Below are 24,447 nucleotides of genomic sequence, written 5' to 3'. Positions count from 1 at the left end.
GCAGAAATTCTCTTGCTGTTTCTCATTGCTCAACTAATAATACATTTTATTTCTACCTTTGAGACAGGTCCCACGTAGGAGCAGTTGAAGCACAGCTTAATTTTGTCAGGATATGATAGTTTCTATTACATTAACTTTCAAGGGAACAAAATTAATCTCACATTATATTCCAAGTGCAGTAACTTCAAAGAATTATTCAGTAAGAGACGGAAATAATGAAGGGGAAAAAAGTCTAGCTGAAAGTTATGCATTGGTACTGTGTATTCGGTGTTGGTTAATGTTGCATTAAAGCTAGACTTTTTGTTTCAGACTGAAGTAATACTGTTCTGAAAGCAGTGTGTTGGTGGGCTTGAATTTTCAAGTAAGCTGCTTTCAAGCATGTGTATCTTAGTAAAATTTCTGAAGGCAAAAACAATGGGCAACAGAGGAAAGTTACAGGTACACGGAGCAGATTTTTGATAGGGGACATGATAGCTGTTCATAGCGTAAACTTTGACTCCGCATTTCAAGTTAAGAAAGCATTTCAAAATAGTGATATTTCACCTTTTAATCCAATTTAGGCGAAGTTGTAGGCCTTACATTCATGCTTAATATTAAAGTCAACTCTTAATGCAGAAGGCAAATCAGTGGCAGGGGAAAACACAAACATGCTTATAATTCAAGAGAAACCCACATTTGGTTTCTCACAGGTAACTTGATAGCATTAGCTGCTTGCTTCAATAAACATTGCACTATACTGTAGTATGGAAAAGCTTGCTTGTGTGAGTCTCTCCTCAGCAGTATGACTCTTCCCTCTGTATATAGATAGAAAAGACAAACTAAATATGGAAACCCCATTAAATTAAGGCTTTATGAGATGTGTGTCGCAGAGCCTTTCTTCCATCAAATGTAGTGTTGGATATAGAATCATAGAATCAACCAGGTTAGAAAAGACCTCCAAGATCATCAAGTTCAATCCTTGATCCACTACCACCATGGTTACTAGACCATGGCACTCAGTGCCACATCCAGTCTCATCTTAAAACCTTCTGGGGACAGGTGAATTCACCACCTCCCTGGGCAGCCCATTCCAATGTCTGATTACTCTCTCTGTAAAAAATTTCTTCCTAATATCCAACCTAAACCTCCCCTGGCACAGCTTAAGACTGTATTTCAGTCCCTTTTCTTACACAAATAAAGCTTTCTTTCTCATAAATAAAAATCAATATAGCTGAAAAGAAATGCAGTCAAGCCTTTAATAAACTTTTGTTTACTTCTGCCATTAAAAGCTAAGGGTTTAATTTTTAATAGTATCACCTGTTGTCAAGACTAGGAGTGTACAGAATGTGTGAATGTGCTCTGCTTCTTACACTGCAATTTCAGTATGTATTCTGAAATACCAGTTGAAGCTATTCTAAACATATAATATTCTGAGCTATTTTTTTCCAGTATTTCTGTGGAAAATCTTTCTGCCTTAGTTTTAAAAATAAGGAGATGGTTGTCATTTCAAGGTGATTTCTGAAGGTGATTTCTTCAGTACCTCAAGTTTTTAATAGGAGGGAAAACTAATGATATGTCTTCTGATATTTATAATGGATTCAAAATGCATTTGAATTTATTTTCTAAAAATGTTTTCTTCTCTCTAGAAGATACGAAGGATATCCTCGTGATATATGAACAAGAAGCAGAAGAGTGGGCACTGTATTTAAAATCTCTCTTTGGACACATAGTGAAGGAAGGAGGAATCTTCCTCTACAATCTAGAGACTTCAACTTTCAAGCACCAGGAACTATTCTGTTTACCCTCTTATAAATGTAAACTCCTGATACTCTCGTGTGGACTTATTAACTGCCTGGATCAAGAGAGATGTTATTTTTTGGAACAAGTTCTAAAACCTCTGGAAAATGTGGTAATTCTGCTTTGTGGTGTGGAGAATTCAAGGATTCTTTATGAGATACTGACCTTAGATGGAGGCAGCAAAGAGATTTCAACTGATCAGAAACCTGAGGAATATATTGCCGTTGTTACTGGAATTATTCAACCAGGTAATACAAAAATGAAAACTTTGTATGATTATTAGAAGAGTTTTCTTAATCATTTGAAGGAGAAAAAAGTGATAATTCAGATTTTCTGGAGAAATTATCTCTCTTCAGCTTGGTTCAACAGTTTTGGTTTGATGATGTATTTGTCACTGAAGTGTGATAAAACAGTTGTACTCTTGGTACTGTTTCAGAGAAGCAGCTTGGGAAATCTAAAAGCTGCCACTGGCAACTGTGAACTTTCCTTCACCACTTCATAGTCAGACTGAAGAGCTGATATACACTTGTTTCTCTGTTTCCTGAGTCTACAAATCTCAGAATCTGTACACAATCATCTCTTTCAAAATTCCTTAATGTGACAGTGTATGTATCTCCTTAGACAAATATGAGGGACTGAAAAATAATTACTAAGACCCAGTTTCATGGATGACAAATTTTCTTGTGTTACACATGAAAGCTGTAAGAGGAGAAGCTCCCTTCCACTTTTACCAATCCAGGTAATAAATCTGTACTGGAAGGACTAAAGCTCTCCAGTTTTATGTATTTGCACATCCATAGAAACTACAAGGAAGCATTAATGTAAAAATTAACACTTTTGTAATGTAAAAAGACTCCTTCTCTGAGGGTGAGAGGCACTGAAGTGGAAAAGTCTGTGTACATGCTTTAATTTAACCTGAAATTTAACTTTGCCAGGCTGCACAAATGAAACCAGAAAATAGCTTTAGAAAGATGTAAGAGCTGCTTTGGAAAGGCGTTTTAAGTTGGGCACTGGTTTCAGGTAGACAGCTGTCTATTTTCCTTTGAGAGCATATTTACTACTGCTTCTTGTAGTATTTAGGTTTCTTACCTTCTCTCAGCTCTTGCTATCTAGTCAAGATTTTGTCTGCTAAGCAGAATATTGTGCTTCTGTCTTTGTTACCTGCGAGGTGCCATTTTATTGGCATGGGAGCTTGCGCTCGAGGAAAAAAAATCCTGGACTGCAGGATGTCTACTCAGATCTTAACCTGGTTTTGGATGCACATGAACATCAAGAGTATTCTTCTGAACACTGGGGTAGAGAGACTCCAGCTGAGTCGGAGTGACCTAGCTGGATGTCCCTGCTGCCCTGAGCTTGAGCAGATAAGCTTAAGTGTACTATAAGGCTTTCAAACCTGCCCAGGCTGTGTCTACACACAGTCTGGCTATATCAGATCAGTGTTGTGAAAATAGCATTTTAGACTCCTCCTTTGCAACCATCTCCTCTTCATATTTAATAACCTTTTCCTTGGAATATCTTTCAGACTTCAAGTTGTGGGCTCAATAGAGTTGTCCATTTTAGTTTCAGAAGGTACCATTTGCAATTTCTGACTGTGGCTGATATGTAGGTTCAGATTGAAGCTCCTGGGCAGTTTTTTAGTGGAATGAAAGCAGCAGGTCTATGCTCTGCGTGTGTGCATAGGAAGGAACTGGGCTCAGAGACCATCAGTTGACTCATGCACAGGAAATTGCAAACTTTTCTGCAAAGATAAACGGTTTCCTAGAAGAGACACGATGGTTCTTTGCTCAGGTCTATGCACTCAGAAAGTATTTATTAAATGTGCCCTTGGAAATTACTTAAGTGTAATGCCAAGCAACGTGTAGGTGTTCAAATGATCTTTTCTTTGGCAGTGGTCAATATCAGCAACTTCAGAGATTAGTACAAAGCTGAATTAAAGCATAGTTGTTGAAGGCCTCAGTCTCAGTGTGTGCATCTTTACCAGGGATGCATAGGCTGTGGCTGGGATCAGACGAGTTCAATTGACTGAACTAGATCCAGGACTGGGAGTAGTGTCGATGCCTGGTGCTTCTGGGCATAAGCACTTCCTTCACACTTATAGCTGAAAAGTGCCCTGGCCCTGTTTTTTTCTGTACTGGTATGCCCTGGCCATCAGTAAGGCCAGCTTGGATCAGTGCTTGATAGGAGACCTCTGCGCTGCTCCCTGTTGCACAGTGAAAGTATTCCAACTGTGAGATTTGCTTTCATTTGACTATTGATTGAAGTTCTGAGAAATGAAGATGAGCATGGGTTATTATTTACCTTTGCTTAAAGATAATAGTGTCTTTATTTATGATACTCTTTTGTAGAATCCTGTTAAGCTTTTAGCCTTTGTGATACCTGTGACAGATTGTGCATCTGGGAAAAAGGTTTTTCCCTTATAAGAAAAATTATTTGCCAATGGGTTATTGACTATACGAGGATTATTTTTCCTTTAGAGCAGTTTTTTTTGGCCTTGCTTCAGGACCATGCACTCACAAGATTTCCCATCTCTCTTCATATGAATCATCATCTTCAGTCACTTTTCATTTTCAGTGCTTCTCCCTACTCCCTTACATTTCTGCCTTTGGAGATAGTGATCAAAAACACTTTTGTGTATATTCTTCCTGGTTTTTAGTTCCCTTTTTTTTTCCCTGAACTATTCATTGCTCTTAACTTGTTCTTTTAGGCTTTTGTACCTTCTTGCCTCCTCATTATTGGCAAGAGCTGTCGCTCTACCAGTCTAAAAATTTAGCAATGTTCTTTAATTATAATGTCCCCACCATGTCTTCGACTGTAACTAAATTCTGTTAATCTCTGAGGATAGCGGGCTGTCAGGGTCCTAGGACGAAGGGATGCCAGGGCTCAGGAGTGACTTGCAGGTAGTTAGAACAATTGTTAAAAGATAGATGCTAAATTGGGTTGTTTCCTCACAGTTCTGGGGAGTCTTAATAATGGCATAGCTTAGGTGCTGTTAATCACTATTCTTCCACTACAGATTTCTCCATACTCAGGCAAGTTCATAGGCAAAGTAAATTTTCAGTTGTTTCTTCTTTCCTGGCTACTGTTCTCTTTGCACTATCTCTTTGCACATCTGTCTGAGATGGAAAGAGTGCAAAATCAGTCTAACGCCTCTCCAGTTATTTCACCTACCAGATGGTTCAAGTTTCATCTTCTTGGAGCAGGTAGGGCTTTACCAGTTAAAATTTCATTCTAGCTCCAAAGTAGTATATATGCCAAAAATTTGAGGCAAAAGACAATGCTAATTAAAATGCTGAGTAGCACTAAATAAAATGCAAGGGGTTTTATACTCAGCAGAGAGCTTGTTTGCTCTGTAATGTGATTCAAACACAAAATCTGAACGGTTTGTCATTCTTGTTTGAACATGTTCTTGGAGGAATAAAGGGGGAACTAAGACATAGAAACTGGCCCTTCTGACACATATTTCCTAAATGGTGACAGGCTTTATTATATTCATCTCGTGCATGAAGAGGATATTTTTTGTTGTTGTCAAAAGATTCCTTTAGCAGGACTTGTTCATAAAATATTTCATTGTTTGAAAATGCTACACTGAGATTCAGAGTTGGTTTTGAATTTTGTGTAAGGGCCTATTGTCCTAAAAGGAGGTAATCCTCAGGGAAAGAGGAGAACAATCAGAAATGTTATTTTTCTGTGTTAACATCTAAGATGGCCCAGTGTGACTCCAGAATTCTGGCTTTTCTTTATCAGCATTCCCTGATGTTGCTCAAAGTAGAATCAAGAGACATACTTTGTTTGCATCAGTCTTTTAATTTTCCTGTTTCTTTCCACAGCTGCTCCTTGGTCTGCTGAACTTGTACCCCCTTCTGTATTAAATTGACATACTTTCAGATGTATTCATTCAGTGCCCTGGGGTACTAGACAAAACTGGTGGTTTTTGTTTAGTCCTGAAAAACTTCAAATTCAGGCAACCATGTGTTTAAGCAAGGGATTTGTAGATACAGATAGGTAATTGCATCTGGAGGTAGGTAGCTTAGTTCTTTCAATGTCCTGAAATTCTGCTGTAATTGTCCTTGGTACTGATGATGCAGAAAGAGAACAGGTCTTATCTAATACAAATAATGTTCTGTGACACTGGTTCTAAAGTGAGCTGACACTTACTAAACTTTTTGGTGGGACTTCTTGGTACGGCTCAAGAGTCGTAAGTATCCATTAGTCTTCTTGCTGTTTTATTAGGTTTCATTGTTTACAGGTCAATAAAACAACTCTTGTCGCTTTCACTTCCAGTCTTTTCTCTAAGCAGTGGTATCTTCCCCCCTCCCCTTTTTTTCCCTCCCCAAAATATGTGGAGAATTTACTTCTACAAAATTCTACAAAATTCATTATCTGCTATTGTACTGAAAAGTGAGAGGTACATAAAGTAACATAACCCAACTAGAAAAGGCTATCCACAGTCTTCAACAGCCCAGGAAAAATTCTCAAAACAAATATGTAACTTTTACCTGAGACAGTAATCTGCCCTTAATTTCTGATTGCTTACCTAAAAAATATTCCATGTACCTGCACACACTTTTAATGTCCAAGAAGAAAACTGCTTTTGCAACTACTAGTAAGGTATAGATGTGGAATAATGAGATACCAGAATTGGGTGTTTTTCTCTAGTAAGTAAATGTAGGACAAACAGGCTGGGAGTTTAAAATAGGGCTTAACACATGCAAATCTTCAGACCACTTCAAATATGGGGCTGATTTCCATTGTTCTGGTCACAGAAAAAGAAAGAAATCATTATGGTTTTACCATAGCTTTTCATGGTATCTCTTTCCTGATTCATTCCTAGTACAGTGGCATCAATTTTATTGAAATTTGGGTATAACATAGAATACCGTGAAGTAATGCTTCACATTTTGGATCTACTGCTTTGCTTGTTCTCCTGTAAAATTCTCTTTGTGTTGGTACTCAAATACCAGTGACCAGTGATGATGGATTTTCTTAGGCAGTCAGCAAGACTTGAGCTAAACCCCTTAATTTAAGTGGGAGCTTTACCATTGGCTTCAATGGCCATTTCACCTGGATTTTGACACTGACTTGGAATGCTAATAAAAAACGAAGTTGAAGAAGAAACAAAATCACTAGAACTTGTGGTTTTGTTTGTTTGTGAATACTGAACACTGTATGGTTTTGTGTGTGTGTATGTGTGAACTGAAGTCTTGGTTGTGAAGATTTCTCCCATAAACATGCACGACTGAGTAAATAGAGGAAAGTAGGTAGGTGATTCTGGCCTCGTTCACTACCAGGGAACGTTGCAGTAGATGAGCCCACAAGGTTGTGCCTTTGTTTAATCCTTCCCCAGTGTATTTACATTCAGACAGTACATACCACTGTTGGTGTTTTAAGGCAGTGAGGTCATCTGCTTATTGCAGAGCACCTCAAATGTCAACTAAATTTTTTAATTAAAATTAAAATAATCTGTTTGACTGTATTGTAAGCAGAAGAGTGGAAGAGACATTTTGTTACGTGCTGCGGTATAGCCTTCATTTCCATTTTGCCCTGTCAATGACTCCTTGAATTGCTCTGTAGGGACCGCTAAAATTAAAAGATTAATACATCTTCCTGAGATACTGTGTTTCTCCATTCATCCAGAGTGATTGTTGGGATGCCAGTGCAGAGATGAGGGTTGGAAAAGGGAATGACTGTCAACAAAATCTGGTTAGTGTCACTAACTTGTTTCATCTGACATGAGATCCTGGCTATTTCAAACTGGAAGGGAAACTGAAGTGTCTGCCTGGAGATGGCAACCACAGATAGGATGTTGAGGCTGTCATCCCTTGCTGTATAAACTGTTGGAGTTCTTTGTTATTCCTTTTCTTATTCCTTCAAAATCCAAAGAAGACTTTATTTGTTAGGAGGTTTCTTAGCAGCTCATGTTTCAATCTGTCTAGCTAGTCATGGTAACCTGTACCCTTAGATGCTGAAGTGTGTGCCATGTATGTGATGTTTTTTCCTCTTATTTTTGACACTAATTGGATGAAAACTGCTTACACCTGGAAAAGTGAATGCACTGACATCTTGAAGTGAATGTTTTTTAGCAGCATTTAGGACAAACTTCTAAAAAATTTGTTAATAATAAAAGTCAAATGACTAGAGCATAAGCATTACTGCAGTGGCATGTACTAATTTTATATACTGTGAATTTACCGTTGCTTATTTAGTTTATAATTTTTTTTTATTTTTTTTTTAGAATTAATGGATTTGTCATTTTCAGTCTGCTCTTCCAAGGTTTGAAATGGACACACTCCAAATTTATGTCTTGCTTTTGGCCCAGTCATCAGTCAGTATTTAGTTGAAGTTGTGAGGCTGTTTCTAAAGCTGACAAATAATTTAAGATTTCCAGCTAGTGTTTTTGCAGGTAGAACTGTAAAATGGCTGTGTCAATCTGTAGTCTTACCATGTCCTTCATCTAATGTATTACTGACTCTCACTGAGTTTTGCACTGTGGTTGCTAATCACAATTACTGAAAAGTTATCATTGGAAGGCATCTAGAGAAGAGCTCTGGAAATGCATCCTTGGTATATTTTTTGGCACACAACTGTTGTTATAACAAAATTACTGTTTGTATTTTCAACATGATGTATTTCTGTTAAATAAGTCCCAGCTTTTTGGAAATAGGATTAAATAAGAGTTCTTTTGCAGACCAGACTAAAGAAGTTGTAACACTTATCCCTGAAAAAATGAAGTATAACACCTATTTATGTTCATACTAGAAAAATAGAATCAAATTTTGCTCTTGGCCTCTGTGTACTTACTTAAATGGCAGTGGGTCCAGAACTTGGTCCTGAAAATGTTGTTATTGTATCTTACAAGGATAGGCTTCCCAAGAATTGTATTCTGAACGTGAGGTTAAGACTGACTCCCAAATGAATGGAAGGAAATATGTGGTCAATGTCCCTTTTGTGGTGATGCAACAGGGAGCGCTACAGAACTTTGGAGGAAAAAGTAGCCCAGGAAACGTCCAAGATTCAGCGTGTCAGTCTTTACAAAGCCAAGAAAGGTAAGATGGCAGCTGCAAATGAGCCAGCATTTGTGCCCTGCAGAAAGTAGATGAATCTCCAGGTAGAAAGGATTTGACTTTGGATGAATTGCGAAAAAGTGTTTCCAGGGACTCTCTTCTCTCTGCTTCTTCTTAGAAAGAAGAAAGTGTATGCCGTGCTAAATTGTGTGAAAGATACAAACCAGAAGTGTCAGGAAAAATTATAAACCAAGAAAGGTTTTTTGCTAGACCTTATAAATTCACAAAAGAGTGGCACTTTATGTGAGGTCTTAAGTGGAGAGTGGCATGCTGGAAGCTGCGGTTTGTTTTGTATATAAAGGCATTGTGCAAAAGAAAGGATGAGCTGAGAGAAGATGAAATTTAAGCTTGAACTGGAATGAAAATTGAACAGAAGTATAAATCTAAATGAGTAATCTAAAGCAATAAGGGTGGGAAGACCAGTGAGTAGATGACAGGACATATTAAAAAAAAATCACAACCTCCTCCCCCACCTATATCCATTAAAGCAGAGATAGATGGGGAATGAGCAGGCGCTAACAATCAATAAGAAGTGATTGACTAAAGTGAATTGTGCAAGGCCTTGAGGGAAAAGGTCAGGCAGTACATTGGAAAATGGAAAAACAATATGATCACTGAGATCCTATGGGGAAATATGAGCTACAAGCAGATGCGAAAACTATTGATTTGCTATTGAGTGAGGGAAAAGATCCAGTTGTGGAATGCTAATGACCATGATATGCTTGTATGAGGACTCAGTCCTGTAGGTGATAACTGACCAAGTCAGCTCTTTAGCCAGTCACAGATGTTGTTATGTGTTTACTTTATCTCTGGTTTCTATATAAGAAAAAAAGACTTGTTTTTAATACTAGGGAGCTGTATTTTGAGAAATTCCCTCGTGGTTCCTCAGGAAATTTTCTGTTCCTCAAAGAGTCATTTTTAATTTATGCTAAGGTAGAAAAGGGAAGCAGTCTTACTAGGATCTGGGTATACAGCCTTGTAACCACACAGATAAAAAATGAATGCATTATTGTGGAATTGGTATTCATTATTTTACCTGCAAAATAGAGCTAACCTCAGATTTAGGTACCTATTAGGTGATATGCAGCTTCAGGAAAAGCTTTTCCCTTTCTGTGAAACAGCTTTGTCTTTTTTAACATTTGCCATTAAAGCTTGTATCCTAGCGCTAATTAACTGAAGCAATTAGGGGTGGGCAAGTGGAGCACAAAAGGGGATTTTAAAAGGTAATAGCTGTCTACCTATTAACAGCAAACATCATTTGGTCCTGCTCAAAGATCTCATCAAACTAAGATTTATGTGTATACTGTGTTACCTGTACCCTTTACCAAACAGAACTGGAGAAAGGCCAACATTTTTTAGCAGAATAGATGGCATCCTTTCTGCAGATAAAGAGCCACGAGAGTGCCTCTGTTATGGTATTCTTTTCCTATAATGCTGTCTAAAGTCCTGTTTTAGTAAAATGTGTCCATTCTGTTGGATTAAAGGACATTGTCTTAAAAGATAAAGACCTCAGATTACTTTCTAACAAGGGGAAAATAAACAGGGGTTAGAAAGCAAGCATAGTTTTCAGATATGTCTAAAAATACCAGTCTTAATTGTGTTCCCGAGAATGCAGTGTACCTTTTAGCCTGCCTTAAGGGTCAATAGATTTTAGTTATTTCAGACTAAAGGTGGGAGTAAATTGCAAAGCAGCCTGTCCCCCTGTGAGTCAGTCTTGCTGACAACTCACTTTTTTTTTCCTTGTTTAATACCAAATGTGTCTGGTGTGAGTTTTTCTGCTGACAGCAACTGTGGCAGCACGGCACAGGGAGATCTCTTAGACAGACAAATCCCATGTAATTTAGAGCTGTACAGATCAAAACCGGCATCATAAATTTAATCCAGGCATTGATAAGAGCCCTGTGCATGTATTGAACTCTGCTGTCATACTCAGACTAAGGTAACGCTATTTGGTAAATGCCCTGCAACAGTCCAAGCTAGCTTCTCTTACCTATTGATTTAAGGGATGCTATAAGGTGGAGCGTGTAGCCTTGTGTCAGTACGTTTTGATATTATTTTGGATATGTAACCTGTACTCTGAGTAGTGGGAAGGCTGAGAATGCCAGCTACCAGTGTCTCTCCCCTCTCCCAGTGCTGCTGTTAAAGGACACTGTGCAGTTTGAGCCAGGCCACCTGGGAGAGGCTTGAATTGTAGTTTAGATACAATAGAGCCACTAGGCAGCTGCAGCTAGCCCCTTTGGAATAATAAGGAAGTTCCAGGCCTCTTTTATCAGGCTGACAAGTTTTGGAGGTCTGCTTTCGACTCTGAATGCCTCTGCTATTGGTCCTTTTGTCTTCAGTGGTACTTTGAGTGAGCAGCAGGAGGACAGCCTGTCTGAGTTGCAGCAGCACGTCTCAGATTTTGAGCAGTGTTTAGTGCTGTGTAATTCTTCACTGAAACAGAGGTGAGATATGTGTGTGCTGATACCACAGAGAAATGGAACAAAAATGCCAAAATGTTTTTACTCTGGTAGAACTCCAGTAACTCTGAAGTGGATTGAAGGACTCTTTAATAAAACATTAGGCTTTAATAACTGAGAACTGCTGGTATATATAGAGGGCCAGACTTCAGTTTGCTTCTCCCTGGAGAAGTCTGCAGAATGTAGAAACTGGAAATAACAGGCTTGGGCTCCATCAACAATTCTGCTCAGCACCCAAATGACCTCAGGCAGGTAGTAATTGTTTCCAAACGAATCCATGTGCCTAACAGTTAGAAACTCTTTGGGAACAGTCTTGCTGTGTGTCTAAAGCTCATTAGAGTTGTCATGTTCCCAGTGCTGCTGCTGAAGCTGAAAGTCATAGATTTGATTGCAGTAAAAATAGTAATATGAATTGATAAACAGTAGAAGATAAAATTAGTCCCAAAAGCCTCTAAATGTGTGTGTCATAGCCAAAGCACCAAGTCAAATCTTCCTTCCAAACCACAGACCAGCTAGGAACTAGTTAATTCTTATAGTTTTAGATTGAATATACAGTTACAATCATGTGAAAGTATATATATATTTATAAAGACATGCCTACAGGTCCATCCAAGTTATTTCCTAAAGATTATTGATAAACTCGTGGTAAAAAGTGTTTTGCAGCTTTGGGGATTATTTGAAGGCAGGATCTTTTGCTTGTACTATCAGATCCAATAACGTTACCCATAGTAAGACTTTTGTATTCTCTTTAGATGCTTTCATGATGACTCCATTAGGCTACAATTATATCAGAGTGATAAATTGTTGCATACAAAAACATACACGATAATAAAAGAACAGGTGGGCATATACCATCCCAGCAAATCAATCTTTGCCTACATGTGTGTAGTAATTCATAAAGTTACAGATGTGGGGGGTTTCAGGGACTGCTGTTATGAGAGAGAAATAGATGTGAATGAAAGCTGCAGCACCACTGGTTGCTAAGATGACATAAACACCATAAACTCCAGATATTCAGAAAAGGAAAAACTGTTTTTCATAGCTTTTAGAGGAAATGTCAATTTGATGCTTATTCGCAAGAAAAATTGTACACCATAAATAAAGTAATAAAAGGATTTTGGAGACGTGGGCAAAATAGGCCAACTTACAGAAAGATACTGTTTTTGACAGAAGAACTCAGCCATGCAGAAGAAACTGGGACTGAGAATGCTTTTGAGAAAAACAAAGATAGCTGTCAGTGTATTTGCAAAAGATAGATGGTTCAGCATAGAGAGAAGCATTATTTAAAGCTGATTTAATAATGAATATATTTATCTTGGTCTGGAATTTATATGTGATAGAAAACAAATGAAAGAAATTAAGACTTAAATCTGATGTTTATATGTTTGAGTATGTATTAATAATTTTATGTGATTTTGGAAGCCTTTTCATTCCTAAGCCTTCTCTCACCATCAGTAAAAGAAAACTTCAACAGAGCAGAAAAGGGAATTTGCTTTGAAATTGAAGTGCTTATGACAAAAATGAGTAAATCTCATGTTCATGTGAGGAAAACAGGCCCATTGAATGAAGCCCAGTGTGGTGGATGTTTTCTTCCTCCCTGTTTCTCACAGCCTTTCTCAGGTAATTTAAAGAGCAATTTGTGCAGTTAGAGGCTCCCTTTCAATCCCACTCTGCTGCATTCTCTGCTGAGTTCATACAGCATTTACAAATACCCATACTTTAAGAAAATTATCTTTCATAAATGTCTATGATAAAGTTATGGTGGATTGCAGGAAGAATAGGATGTGCATACATCTTTTTTCCTGATTTTTTTTTCTGCATTGCAGAAGGTTACTTTGCATTTTCAGTATGGCTCTACTTTAATCCATATTTCCTCAGGGCACTCACACGTGTTTGACTTCAGGCTTTTGAATTGCAAGGAAGTCGCTTATGCATGAGAACCTTTTCAGTTTACCTCACAGAACCCAGTGGGACCACCTCTGCTCTTACCTCATGTTGTGCTGGAGAGTGGGCCTGCCATATAAGATGGGGTGACTCCTGCACTTAAATGATCTGCTGTGATCCTCCTGATTTTAATCTTTGGCGCTGGAATGCCCTATCTGCTCTTTCATGTGGCAAGTTGGCCACATTCGCTAATTTACCCTTCCATTTCTTGTCACCTGCCTAACCTAATTTGCCCATATTTCTCATCCTTTTGTATGATGTGTGATCTAGGGCTAATTGAGGACCTCTTCTGTAACATAGTTTCAGTTCTTCAGCTAGCATTGCTTTAGCAGGTCTTGAGGAAGAACTGAAATTTGTGAAGCCAGCAGGCATTTTGCTTTTGTAAAACCTGCTTAGTTTTGACTGAGAGATTCATTCCATGGGTAGCCTTAGAAAACACATAAATCTTTCATAAGTTTGTTTTCTGCTATTTTTAATGCCCTAAATCTGTCACATACATTGTTGACTCAAAACATGTAGCAAGTACCGAGTAAACAAAGGCAGTGAATACTTACAATTCTCATGTAGGCTGCAATAAGGATACCTAAAGAGTGTATTTGAAGTGTTAGGATTTGGGGGGGCAGGGGAAGATTGGACGTGGCAGGGAAGTTGCTTAGAAGCCATGGTGAAGCATTACTTGCTGAATACACAGGAGACTAGAGAGGCTTTATTAAAATTTCTCGATTTATGTAAAGGAATGCAATTTCAAAGTCATGTCATTAATTTAGTTCAAAATGTTAAATTGAAAGCAATAATGTGTTCCAAAGGGTTTTGTGTAAAATATACCAAGTTGACGTATTGAAGTTACATGAATTAGGAGAAAATATTGAAGTGAAATTGAAAACATCAGCACTGTCCCCAATTAAGTGAATAGCTGTTACAGTAAATGTGTGTGATATTTTGCTATTTAAAATGGACTTAAATTTAAGATCAGTCCTTTAGTGTGACCATCAGCAGTAGATATTTTTCAAAGTAAGCCAACAAAAGTAACCTGATGGAAATTAAGCATTACCCTCTATAATAGATGATCATTCCCAGTAGTACTGCCCTGATTACTCAAGGGACGATTATCATAGATTTTTCCTTTCTTTTTAGCTTCTGACTCTTAGTGTTGTCTACGCATCATTAGATATAGTTAATAATTTCTTATACTTTGATCCTACAAGAAAGGGTCTGGTTTTATTCATCCATTATTTTAATAATTACTGCTACATTTTAAAAACCTCACAGATAGGTCACCATTATATAAAACATTAAAAGAACACATTCACCAAGCAACAAATACCCTTTAATAAATCCTCTCTCTTAGATATTCTAGCATGATAATGATGTTCCTTTTTTGTTTCTTTTAAGCTAATCTTCAACCTCAGTTGTAAATTCTTGTTAAATGACCATTTTTATGAAAGCCTCCGCAATTGGTGGAGCTCCCTAGCCATTGCTTTCAGGTTAACAGCAAGAATGTAAAGAGGATATACATTGCTCCATTTGTGTTACTACAGTTTCATTAATGTAGTATTCACACCTTTATGAGCTACATTGTTTCACTTAATGCTGATAAGCCAAACCTTGTGTAATCTCTGGTGTATTCCTTTTTCAGCATTGACAGACAACATTTCGTATGGTTGCTTATGTTCCACGTTTTAGGATAGTGTGCAACTGCTGGTAGGAATTTGAGTGCTGGAGATGTGATGGCTCTGAAGTTTTGTTACTAGATATATAGCAGTGGTAATGCAGATCGCTGTGGTTCTTGGACTGTTGTACATAGTTCAGTGTTTGTCAGGTAGACCTGACATTTAGTGAAAGAGGTCTTGCTTGATGGTTTTTAGCTAAGAAATTACTAACTGCTTTCAGAGTCAACGGGACAATCCCTAATTCTCTTAAATATCCAAGTCTTTGATATAAGAACCACGTTTTTTGATAATTTTTATATTATTGGTATAGCTGTGCTATCCCAGTAGTGACAGAGTTGAAGTTCTGATACTGTATTTAGATATCACAAGGCATAATAAAATATTAAAATGCAATTAGTGGGGGAGGAAAATGTTATCCTAATTTAAACCAACTTGTTAGCACTAGCATTAATGTTCTCAGTAGATGAATTATTGGCATTAAAAGGTAAAAGTGACTACTGTCATCTTTGATAAGTAGAGTGCAGACTGTACAAATAAAGTTGTCATGAACTTCACATAGATTAGAATGCATCTACATGATCCTTAAAGAACGATCACTGACAGACGGCTGACATCTGAGAATCCAGTGCCTACCAGATTTGTTATTCATTCCTTTCATTTTGTCAATCTGATAATGAAAGGTTTCTTGTCTCTGTGAGACTCCTTTGCCTAAAGTGGCCAAAAAAAGTTTCGGAAGCAGCGCGCACCTCATATGAGTTATCTTCTGAAGTGCATTCTGTGTGCTTAAGTGTAAGGTTTATGAGTGACTTGAAATGTGAACACATAATATTCCCAAAGGATGTGCTCTGGGCATACAGTATTATAGAATCATAGAGTGGTTGTGTTGGAAAGAAACACCTAGTTCCAAACCCCTGGCCATAGGCAGGAACTCCTCCCACTAGACCAGGTTGCTCAGAGCCCCATTCAGCCTGGCCTTGAACACTCCCAGGGATGAGGCATCCACAGCTTCTCTGGGCAACCTATTCAAGTGTCTCAGAACCATCACTATAAGGCATTTCTTCCTAGTATCTAATCTAAACACACTCTCTTTGAGTCTGAAACCATTCCCCCCATCCTATCCCTGTATGTCCTTGTAAAAGGTCCCTCTCCATCTTTCTAGTAGACCTTGTAAGGCTGCTGTAAAGTATCCTACCTGTTTTCCTCAGCAAGAGTTCAGAACTTCCTTTTTCTGAAGGGCGGTGCTAAATAAAGTCTCATCTTCACAGTGATAATCAGAGAAATGAATGTACTTATATTTTGAGCTGGATTAGTTAAACTGCATTGAACTGTGTGTGGGCTCTCATTTGGAGTCAAAATAGCCTTTGTTCAGTGTAGCCTATTTAACTTCTAAAATAAATCAAATGAAATTAATATTACTTCCGTAAAGTATGTCTACACATAGGTTCAGTGTAATTTTACCAATCTGCACTGAATTCACAGCTTAAATTCAGAATTTTTTTGCCTTAAAGGCATGAGAGTGTAAGCAGGAGTAAACTGGGTAGATTTCACTAGGGGTGATCACCAAACTCACCTACCTTCAAAGAAACTTTAGCTTCCTTGAGGAAACATGGAAAAATGTTATTCTCTTTTCTATTATTATTTTTACCCTTTTTCTGAGATCTCTCTGACAATCAAAGCACATTTCTGGAGAAAAAAAAAATTCTACGTCAGATATGGCATGCCCTGGCATAATTCACTCAGCAGGTACATTTACTATAGTAGTAGTTTATTAAAATCCAAGCAAGGCAGGATTGGTAAGGAAAGAGAACATTCTGTATCAGATGAACTGGTGCATATGAATCAGATGAACTGAATAAAGGCAAGCAAGTGAGAAAAGGAATTGTAAATTTCCAATATTGACACTCACTGGAAAGGTTTCTATGCCACTTAGGAGCACTGTGTGGTTTGTGTACCTCAGTCACTTGGGCACTTTTGCAAAAACCTCAAAATGGCTGTGGTACTGTTTGAGCAAAGCCAAATTACTACTGTTCTGCATGCTACCCATCACTAATTTATTTTAATATTCTACATCCATTTAAGAGGAAAATATGAGCCTGAATATTTCTTTGTATCCTTGAATGTAATTGACTGTGAGTGTTTCATAATTTACAGTAATACAAGATACTGTGAATGTCTCTCAGGATATTTTTCTCATCAACCAGTCAAGGTTTTAACTCTGAGTTGCATGCAATGATATCAATAATCTGACTAGGTGACTGCAGTATACTGAGTAATCTTGCATGATGAAGAGCTGCTGCAGTCCTTTGAGATGGGTGGCTAGAGTGTTTTGTACAGGGTAATAGAGTGTCTGGAAAGGAGTAGTTATGACACAGCTGAGAAGTAGCAGGTGTGAAGAATACCTTTGCTAAAACACAGGCTTAGTCAGAGCTCTGCAGATGCAGTCATCAGTTCTATTTCATCATTAAAATTCTGTGAAGGATTAAAATACGGTGAAGGATTCACAATGGCTCTTTGGCCTTTTCTGGTACAGCAAAACAGAAAAGAACGTGATTGCAAGCTACTTGTATGACCGGCATAGCAGTTCCAAACCCAGATTAGCCAATTAAAGAAATGTATGCCTTCCATCCATTAATGCAGGCAAATACTATGGAGGAAGTCTGTGCCTACTCTCACAGTTACCTGGTCACAGGTATCACTGCCCTCATGTTAACCCTTCCTGCAGATAGGTGGGCAGATGCTGTAAACATTTAGCATGTGTTTGTTTTCATATGGGGAAAGGGAGGGTGATAGAAGTCCCATTTTATCCTAGTGTATGAGAATTTTTTTTTTTTGAGACTACAAAACTGGCTGATCTCTGTGACCTGGTTGGTTGCAATGATTTTGGTCTAAAGGCTGTGTCCCTTTTGATTTTAGTAAGACAAATGTATGAGCAGAGCCTGTTCATGTAAATTAAGGCTGCAGGATCAGAACTTCAGAGGCAAGCTCTTTGTCATCACACTTACATTAAAGGAATTTTTCCAGCATTCATGCAGTGCCCTTTAATGTGACTCCAAATGCCATATGAGTAATACATTGGAAAACACATCATTGCTGTGTTGTGTTGATTTTGGATTATTTACAATGTTCTCATTCCACATTATTTATTTCAGATCACCGGACTAGCTCTGATATTAATTTGTCAAATGTCATGGCAGCATCAGAAACAACAGACTTCAGTTCTAAAAATGAGGTACTTTCAAAAAGTTTGGAAACTGCGGAGCAGTCGATATTGGTGCTTCCAGGAAGAGTATCATGTGAGGTAAGATTTTTGGATGCTAAAATTTTTGGGATAACATTCAATGTTCTTCTCCTCTTCCTTCTGCAGTCTAATCATACTATATCTACTATTTGTTTTCAAAATTGTTAAGGGGCCAAAATGAGAGTGCATTGAGACTACAGTGGGATTTATTTTGCCTTTGTGTCACATCCACACTGCAGTCAAAAGATTTGCAAATAAAATAGTTTGGAGATAGCCTCTGAGGTATTTTAGCTCTATTAGATTTGTTTGGCTGCTTGAGTAGAAGTATTACTGTCATGAGGGACCTATAGTTTAGAGGGAGCATGTAGTCAGGCTCTTCTTGAGAGATACGGAGTACTGCTTGGCAAGAATCCATGATGGGTGTTTGGGTACGTGCATATGTGCCCATGCCATGAATTACACAAGCGCTTGTGTAAGCATGTACCTAGTGGGATTTTAAATTAAATCAGAAATATTTATATATACGTATCTGCATGCATATTCAATGGACGTAAATGTTCATATGTGTTTTTAATCAGTTGCTGTGAGAAATATGTGACGGTGTAAACAGAGGACGTACAAAATCCAGCACTGCATTCCTTTATATAAGTGAGTGGCCATGGTCAGATGTGGAGGTTGCAGTGTACATGGAATGTCACCCATTTTGCTTACTGTCTGTTTTTTAACGATGACTTACACACATTGTTTCATTGTTGAGATCAGTACAGTTCTAAGGGAGTAACTTTCCCTCTGGTTCAGGAGGTAGTAGAGGGGTATTGTCTCACATCACCTGCTGTATCTTTCTTACTTTACTGTCAGCTCACCGTAAGAGTTTAAGTGACTCTAAAGTATTTTAGGTTCTTATTAGGACAGCTGTCATTCTTCTAGACTATAGAGTGGCCTTAGAAAATGTAAGAATTCACCTATATATGCATTTAAAATACTGTTTCAAAATATTGTTAGGTGAGCTGAATTTAAAAACCTACATTAATTGTGTCATTTATGTCAGTAAAATACTGAGGGTATTTTTTAGTTAATTATTATCTATTATTTAGAGATAGCATCATGTTTTGGTAGTATGATTTTTTTGCATGAAGCTGTTGGTAAAGAAAAGTTCTTTCAATACGCTTTGAACATAATTTTAAACTTTCAGTATAATTTTCTGAAGGACTAATGGGAACACATTTTAATTTTATAGAACCCTGGTGAAATATTCATTCTGTTGAAAGATGAAATAGATGATGAAACTCTAGAAATTGAATTCATATCAGATAATCAACGAATTAGGACACAGACAGCCTCTTGGAATAAGAAGGTCAAGTACGTGAAAGCCTTAGGTAAGAAAAATACTCCTTACCTTTAAGTAAACTGAAAACTTTCGACTCTCTTCACTTTTTCTGATAAGTAGTTTCACTTCCTGCTATTTTGTGGGTGTTTCCTTTACATAGGTTTTGCCCACAGAACTTTTATTAATAATGCAGTGAAGAAAGGCCTTGTGATATATGGGAAACTAGGTACTCTTAGATTGGTTTTCTGTGGTTAAATGGCAGGTAGCAGTCTTAAAATGTCGTTGATTAGTTACAGATTAACATTCTTCGAAATTACAGCCATAAAAATGCAAAGCTAATATTCTTTTCTTATTACTCTATTACTAAAATGTTTCATTTTATATTTAATGCAGTAAATTTGGTTATACTCCTCTCCATAGTTTTTACTGATGCAGGAAATAATTTCTTTTCTTTGTACATGTTCATGCCATTTCCCTGTATCACTCAGCTTTGCAGGTTTCTAATGATTTTTTTCCACTGCACCATCCATAACTAATTGCTAACAGTTTCACTTATTTAACAACAGTTTCTCTTGGAAGATCTGTGCAGATTTAATGGCCACACTTGTCTCCACCCTTTTGATGTGAGTTAAGAATTAAAAAATTTTTCACCTATGGATTCAGAGTATACTTTGCTACTGCATTGCATACTGTGAAAGGAACCTACATTTTACTCTAAAACGATTGCAATAGAACATTAGATAGGAGGAAATGCATACATATAAGCTACAGTTTTCCACAGTGGCTTCTCAGAGCTAGGTTTGGGTAATTCTGTGACCTGATGACTTCTGTGACTCAAAGCTGGTGAGGCCACACCTTGAGTCCCGTGTCCAGTTCTGGGCCCCCTCACTGCAAGAAAGACACTGAGGTGCTGGAGCGAGTCCAGAGAAGGGCAACAGAACTGCTGTAGGGTCTAGAGAGTAAGTCACATGAAGAGCAGCTGAGAGAGCTGGGCTTGTTAAGCCTGGAGAAAAGGAGGCTCAGGGGAGATCTTGTTGCTCTTTACAAATACCTGAAAGGAGGGTGTAGCCAGATGGGGGTTGGCCTCTTCTCCCAGGTAGCCAATGACAGGGCAAGAAGACATAGCCTCAAGCTGCACCAAGGAAGGTTTAGATTGGACATTAGGAGGAATTTCTTCACAGAAAGTGTGATTGGACATTGGAATGGACTGCCCAGGGAGGTGGGGAGTCACCATTCCTGAAAATGTTCAAGAAATGACTGGATGTGGCAAGTCTAGTTGACAAGGTGGTGTTCCGGTCAAAGGTTGGGCTCAATGGTCTTAGAGATCTTTTCTAACCGAAATGATTCTGTGATTTTCATCCTGAACACTGTCCTGGGCTGATGGTCACATATGGCCTGAAAGGTCTTTATCACTGTGATGGTGCAGAGAGTTTGTTTTTAGCAACCTGTGTGAGAAGTAAATAACCAACAGACAGCTTTTATCTGTAATTGGATTTCAGAAAACAAAAGTTGAAATCCTCATTCACAGATCATAAAAGATTCTTCCAAAATTGCTTTGTGAGAACATTGATGATCATAAGAAGGTTTTTCTAGTGGATGAAGAAGCAAAATATGAACAGTAAATGAAATAGGAAAAAAAATTACAGAGAGCTGTACCCCAAGTTTAATTTTTATATCATTTGTCCTTAATGATAAATTGATTAAATGATAATGTCATTAATGTCTTTCAAAAATCTGGAAAAGTTGGAAATCTGGAAGTATCCTTTTTTGGTCCAGCTAATCTGATGTTTGTATAAAGGCTCTTTTGGTTTGTTTTTGTTTGTTTGATTGTTTGTTTGATTTGGTTTGGTTTGTGTTAGTTTGGGGGGGGGGTTGGTTGTTTTTTGTGGTTTTTTTAAAGCATTTGGTCAGTTTCCATTTAAATGATTTAACATGATGTTCTATTAGATTACTTATTTTGGTCCCATTACTCTTCTTCATTTTCAGGGTTGTCCCTTTTATCACTGTTTTGTGGGCAGAGTTAGTATTTTAAGAAAACTGTGCTAGTATGGTCCAGCAGAATGCCTGGCACAATGAATACTAATGAATTGGGAAATGTGCTCATAAAGTAGGCTTGTGCTGCCTGCACAAAGCGAGTCATACTTAAGCAACAGACTATGAATGCCTCTTTCCTTTTGCTTTTACGAGGTAAACAACTGAAATGGAATTAATTATACTGCAATTTCTTCAGCCTAGCTCAAATCCAATCTTGAGAACTTCGACTGCAATTAAGAAAAATGCTTCAAAAAATGAATAGCAAGTCCACTATTTGTAATAAATAAACTTTTCCTTAATATGTAGGCATAAGGGAGCTGATTATAGGTCATCAGTCTACAAAGGGGAGTTGGAAATTTTTAGCATTCTGTTTTCATCTCATTTCTCATGGGGAACAGTACAACAGCTTTGCTTTCTACAGATTTACAGATATGTATTTTCTTTTGTCAGCTTTGTAACGTTGGACTGAAAGACCTGAATAAAAAACTGACTACACTGAATCACCTGTTAAATGCAAATCCAGTTCATCAACTCTGTGCTTTTTCCTGTGATATTTTCCTGTTCTTTTACTCATTCCCTGAGATCTCTGTAAAATATTTTCAGCTACTGTTCCAATTTGTGTTTTATAAGATTTTCCTGCTGGCCCTGTATTTGTAAATGTCTACTCTGGGGGAATCGTTAAGACCACAGCACTCATTGAGTATTACACTGCACTAGAGGAGATTGAGCCCATTTTAAAGAAAGTGGCTGACCCAATAGCTTTCACTTGTCAGGTAAGTTGAATTCTCAGTTTTTAATTAAAGAAATAGAGAATGTAAGTGCTTATATGAACTAAGAGATAATATGCAATCTTTTGATTACACAGTAATTAGTAATGGCTCAATAATATGCTCAGAATTAAGAAGCCTGTCTCTGAGATGTCTAGTTGTAATCAAGGCAGGCAAGAGAAAACAAATTTTCTCTTTTCTTGTTTTTGTTTAGAGAGTGATATAAACATCCTTTGTGCTATGGATATGACCAGTGTACAACATGCTGCATTACAAAGGATGAAAATAAGAACAAATATTAGTGAAGTCCCTCTCCATTTAAAGTGTTATTTTTCACATGTTCCAAAACCAATAGAAGCAAGTAATCTTAAACCACATTGTATTTGGAGGGTTATTATTCATTCACCAGCAAATTGGGTTTTTCTGGCATAGCTTGTATGGGAGGCAGTAGATTGCTATTCGTACAGAGTCCATTTACAGCTGCTGCATCATTCATGTGATTTGCTTGCTGGTTGCCATGCAGATTCTTTGCATATATTTAGAAAAAAATCAGGTTTTGAGCTGGGTTTCAAATCAGCACAGCAGACTGCAGTGCTCTGCAGCCTGTTCCTTGCCAGTGGCACATAAGAAATAACAAGAAAAGAAAGCACATATTGAGAAAGGATGGAATCTCAAGTATCGTTTGTTGAATAGTGGGTAGCCCAAGCAGACTTGTCATGATGTCTATATTGTAATTGCAAAGCCAGAACAAAAATAATAGTCTGTGTTTCCAATGCAGACAGTCTCATTTTCCAGTGACAAATCTACCTTGTCCACCACCTAAGGCATTACACTCATAACAAAAGGATTAATAAAAATGATGTATTGCATTATTAGTGTTCTATTAAGGATGGGGGTGGATTCCTTCCAAATACGAAGTTACTTCTGTTCTAAGAAAACAGGCTGTTGCACAAGAAAAGTAGTGCAACTCAAAGTACAAATGGATTCTTAAATTCTTTATGGTATCTGTCATTCTTTAGCTTGTATTTTGAACTACATCAAAGTAAGCTTCCAACACATTTCATTTAAACTTTTATGCATAAGAAGTGTGTCATAATGATATAAAAAATTGTCATTAACATGGTAACCTAGATACCTAAAGCACACCTGCTGTTTCCACTGGAGAGCTATTTGCGATATTCAGGAGTTTGACCCTTCATTTAACCAGCATGACTAATATTTAGTAGAACACATGCAATTCAAATCATATTCAAATGCAAAAATAATTCTGTGTGGAGCAGCAGTGCACACTAGGAAATACTTCTACAAACTTTTTTAATCAGCTCTCACGTAAAACTGGTTTGATGTCAATAAAATGCATTATAAAGATGCAATTTACAGAGCATAATTTAACTTAATCTTTAAAATATGTTCACAAAAGGAAAAACAAAACAGACTTGATACTAATTAGAATTCTCATCAAGTAGCAGGAGTAATAGTAACTTTTATTTAACTAGGATAATTAAAACCTTTGAGACTATCAGCTTATTTGCAAAAGTATCCTGGGGCAACAGGCATTTATCTATGCAAAGTAACAATCAAACACAATGGAAAACAAAACTGATATAAAATAGAAAAGCTTACAGCAATTATTGATCAAAGCAATATTACTCTGTGGTTCAAAGAAAAGTTCAAGATTTTCACAAGTGCTTGCAATCTGAGAAGCATCTCCTTGTTCAGATTCTGTGATGAAAGCAAATTGCTACAAGAGCGCATACCAAAGACACGGTGCTTTGGTGAAATGCTTTCATTGCATTGTATGTTGTTTTGCCAACCTTTCCTCTTTCGAGGTGTTCCACTTTGTCCCCCAGTAAAGCCAAACAGATACACAAACCCCAATAAATAGACTTACAGCTGTCCATTCCTGTTACTGGACATATACCTCAGTGGGAGACTAATGAAGTGTGGTACCGCTGCACTTACGAATCTGGATTTAGAGAGCAATTAAAGATTGACATTAGCTAAAGTTTAGATTAAACGTAATCTAAGATTTTACAAATTATGGCTTTGGATAAAATTCTTTGCTACATCTGATAGATCGTAATTTTCTGTGTTCCAAATTTGTCTGAATTTAAAAGGCATTTACCAGTATCAGCAAGACATTTTAAGCAACCAAATAAATATTTAAAATG

The 24,447-nt window shown here is 37.5% G+C and overlaps 1 protein-coding gene across 1 annotated transcript in view; it reads left to right on the top strand.

Annotated features, from left to right (window-relative positions):
- BANK1 (B cell scaffold protein with ankyrin repeats 1) overlaps nucleotides 1-24,447 on the top strand; it is a 132,163-nt gene that overhangs the window by 13,520 nt on the left and 94,196 nt on the right. The window contains exons 2-5 of the mRNA XM_050338795.1: nucleotides 1,626-2,024; nucleotides 18,060-18,208; nucleotides 19,386-19,524; nucleotides 22,140-22,282. Coding sequence (XP_050194752.1) covers nucleotides 1,626-2,024; nucleotides 18,060-18,208; nucleotides 19,386-19,524; nucleotides 22,140-22,282 — 830 coding nt within the window. The remainder of the gene's footprint in view (nucleotides 1-1,625; nucleotides 2,025-18,059; nucleotides 18,209-19,385; nucleotides 19,525-22,139; nucleotides 22,283-24,447) is intronic.

This window comes from Myiozetetes cayanensis, unplaced genomic scaffold (assembly GCF_022539395.1).
Source record: "Myiozetetes cayanensis isolate MyiCay16 unplaced genomic scaffold, myiCay2020 scf7, whole genome shotgun sequence".
In the NCBI taxonomy this organism is placed as follows: Eukaryota; Metazoa; Chordata; class Aves; order Passeriformes; family Tyrannidae; genus Myiozetetes; species Myiozetetes cayanensis.
This window is presented reverse-complemented; position numbering and strand designations above follow the sequence as displayed.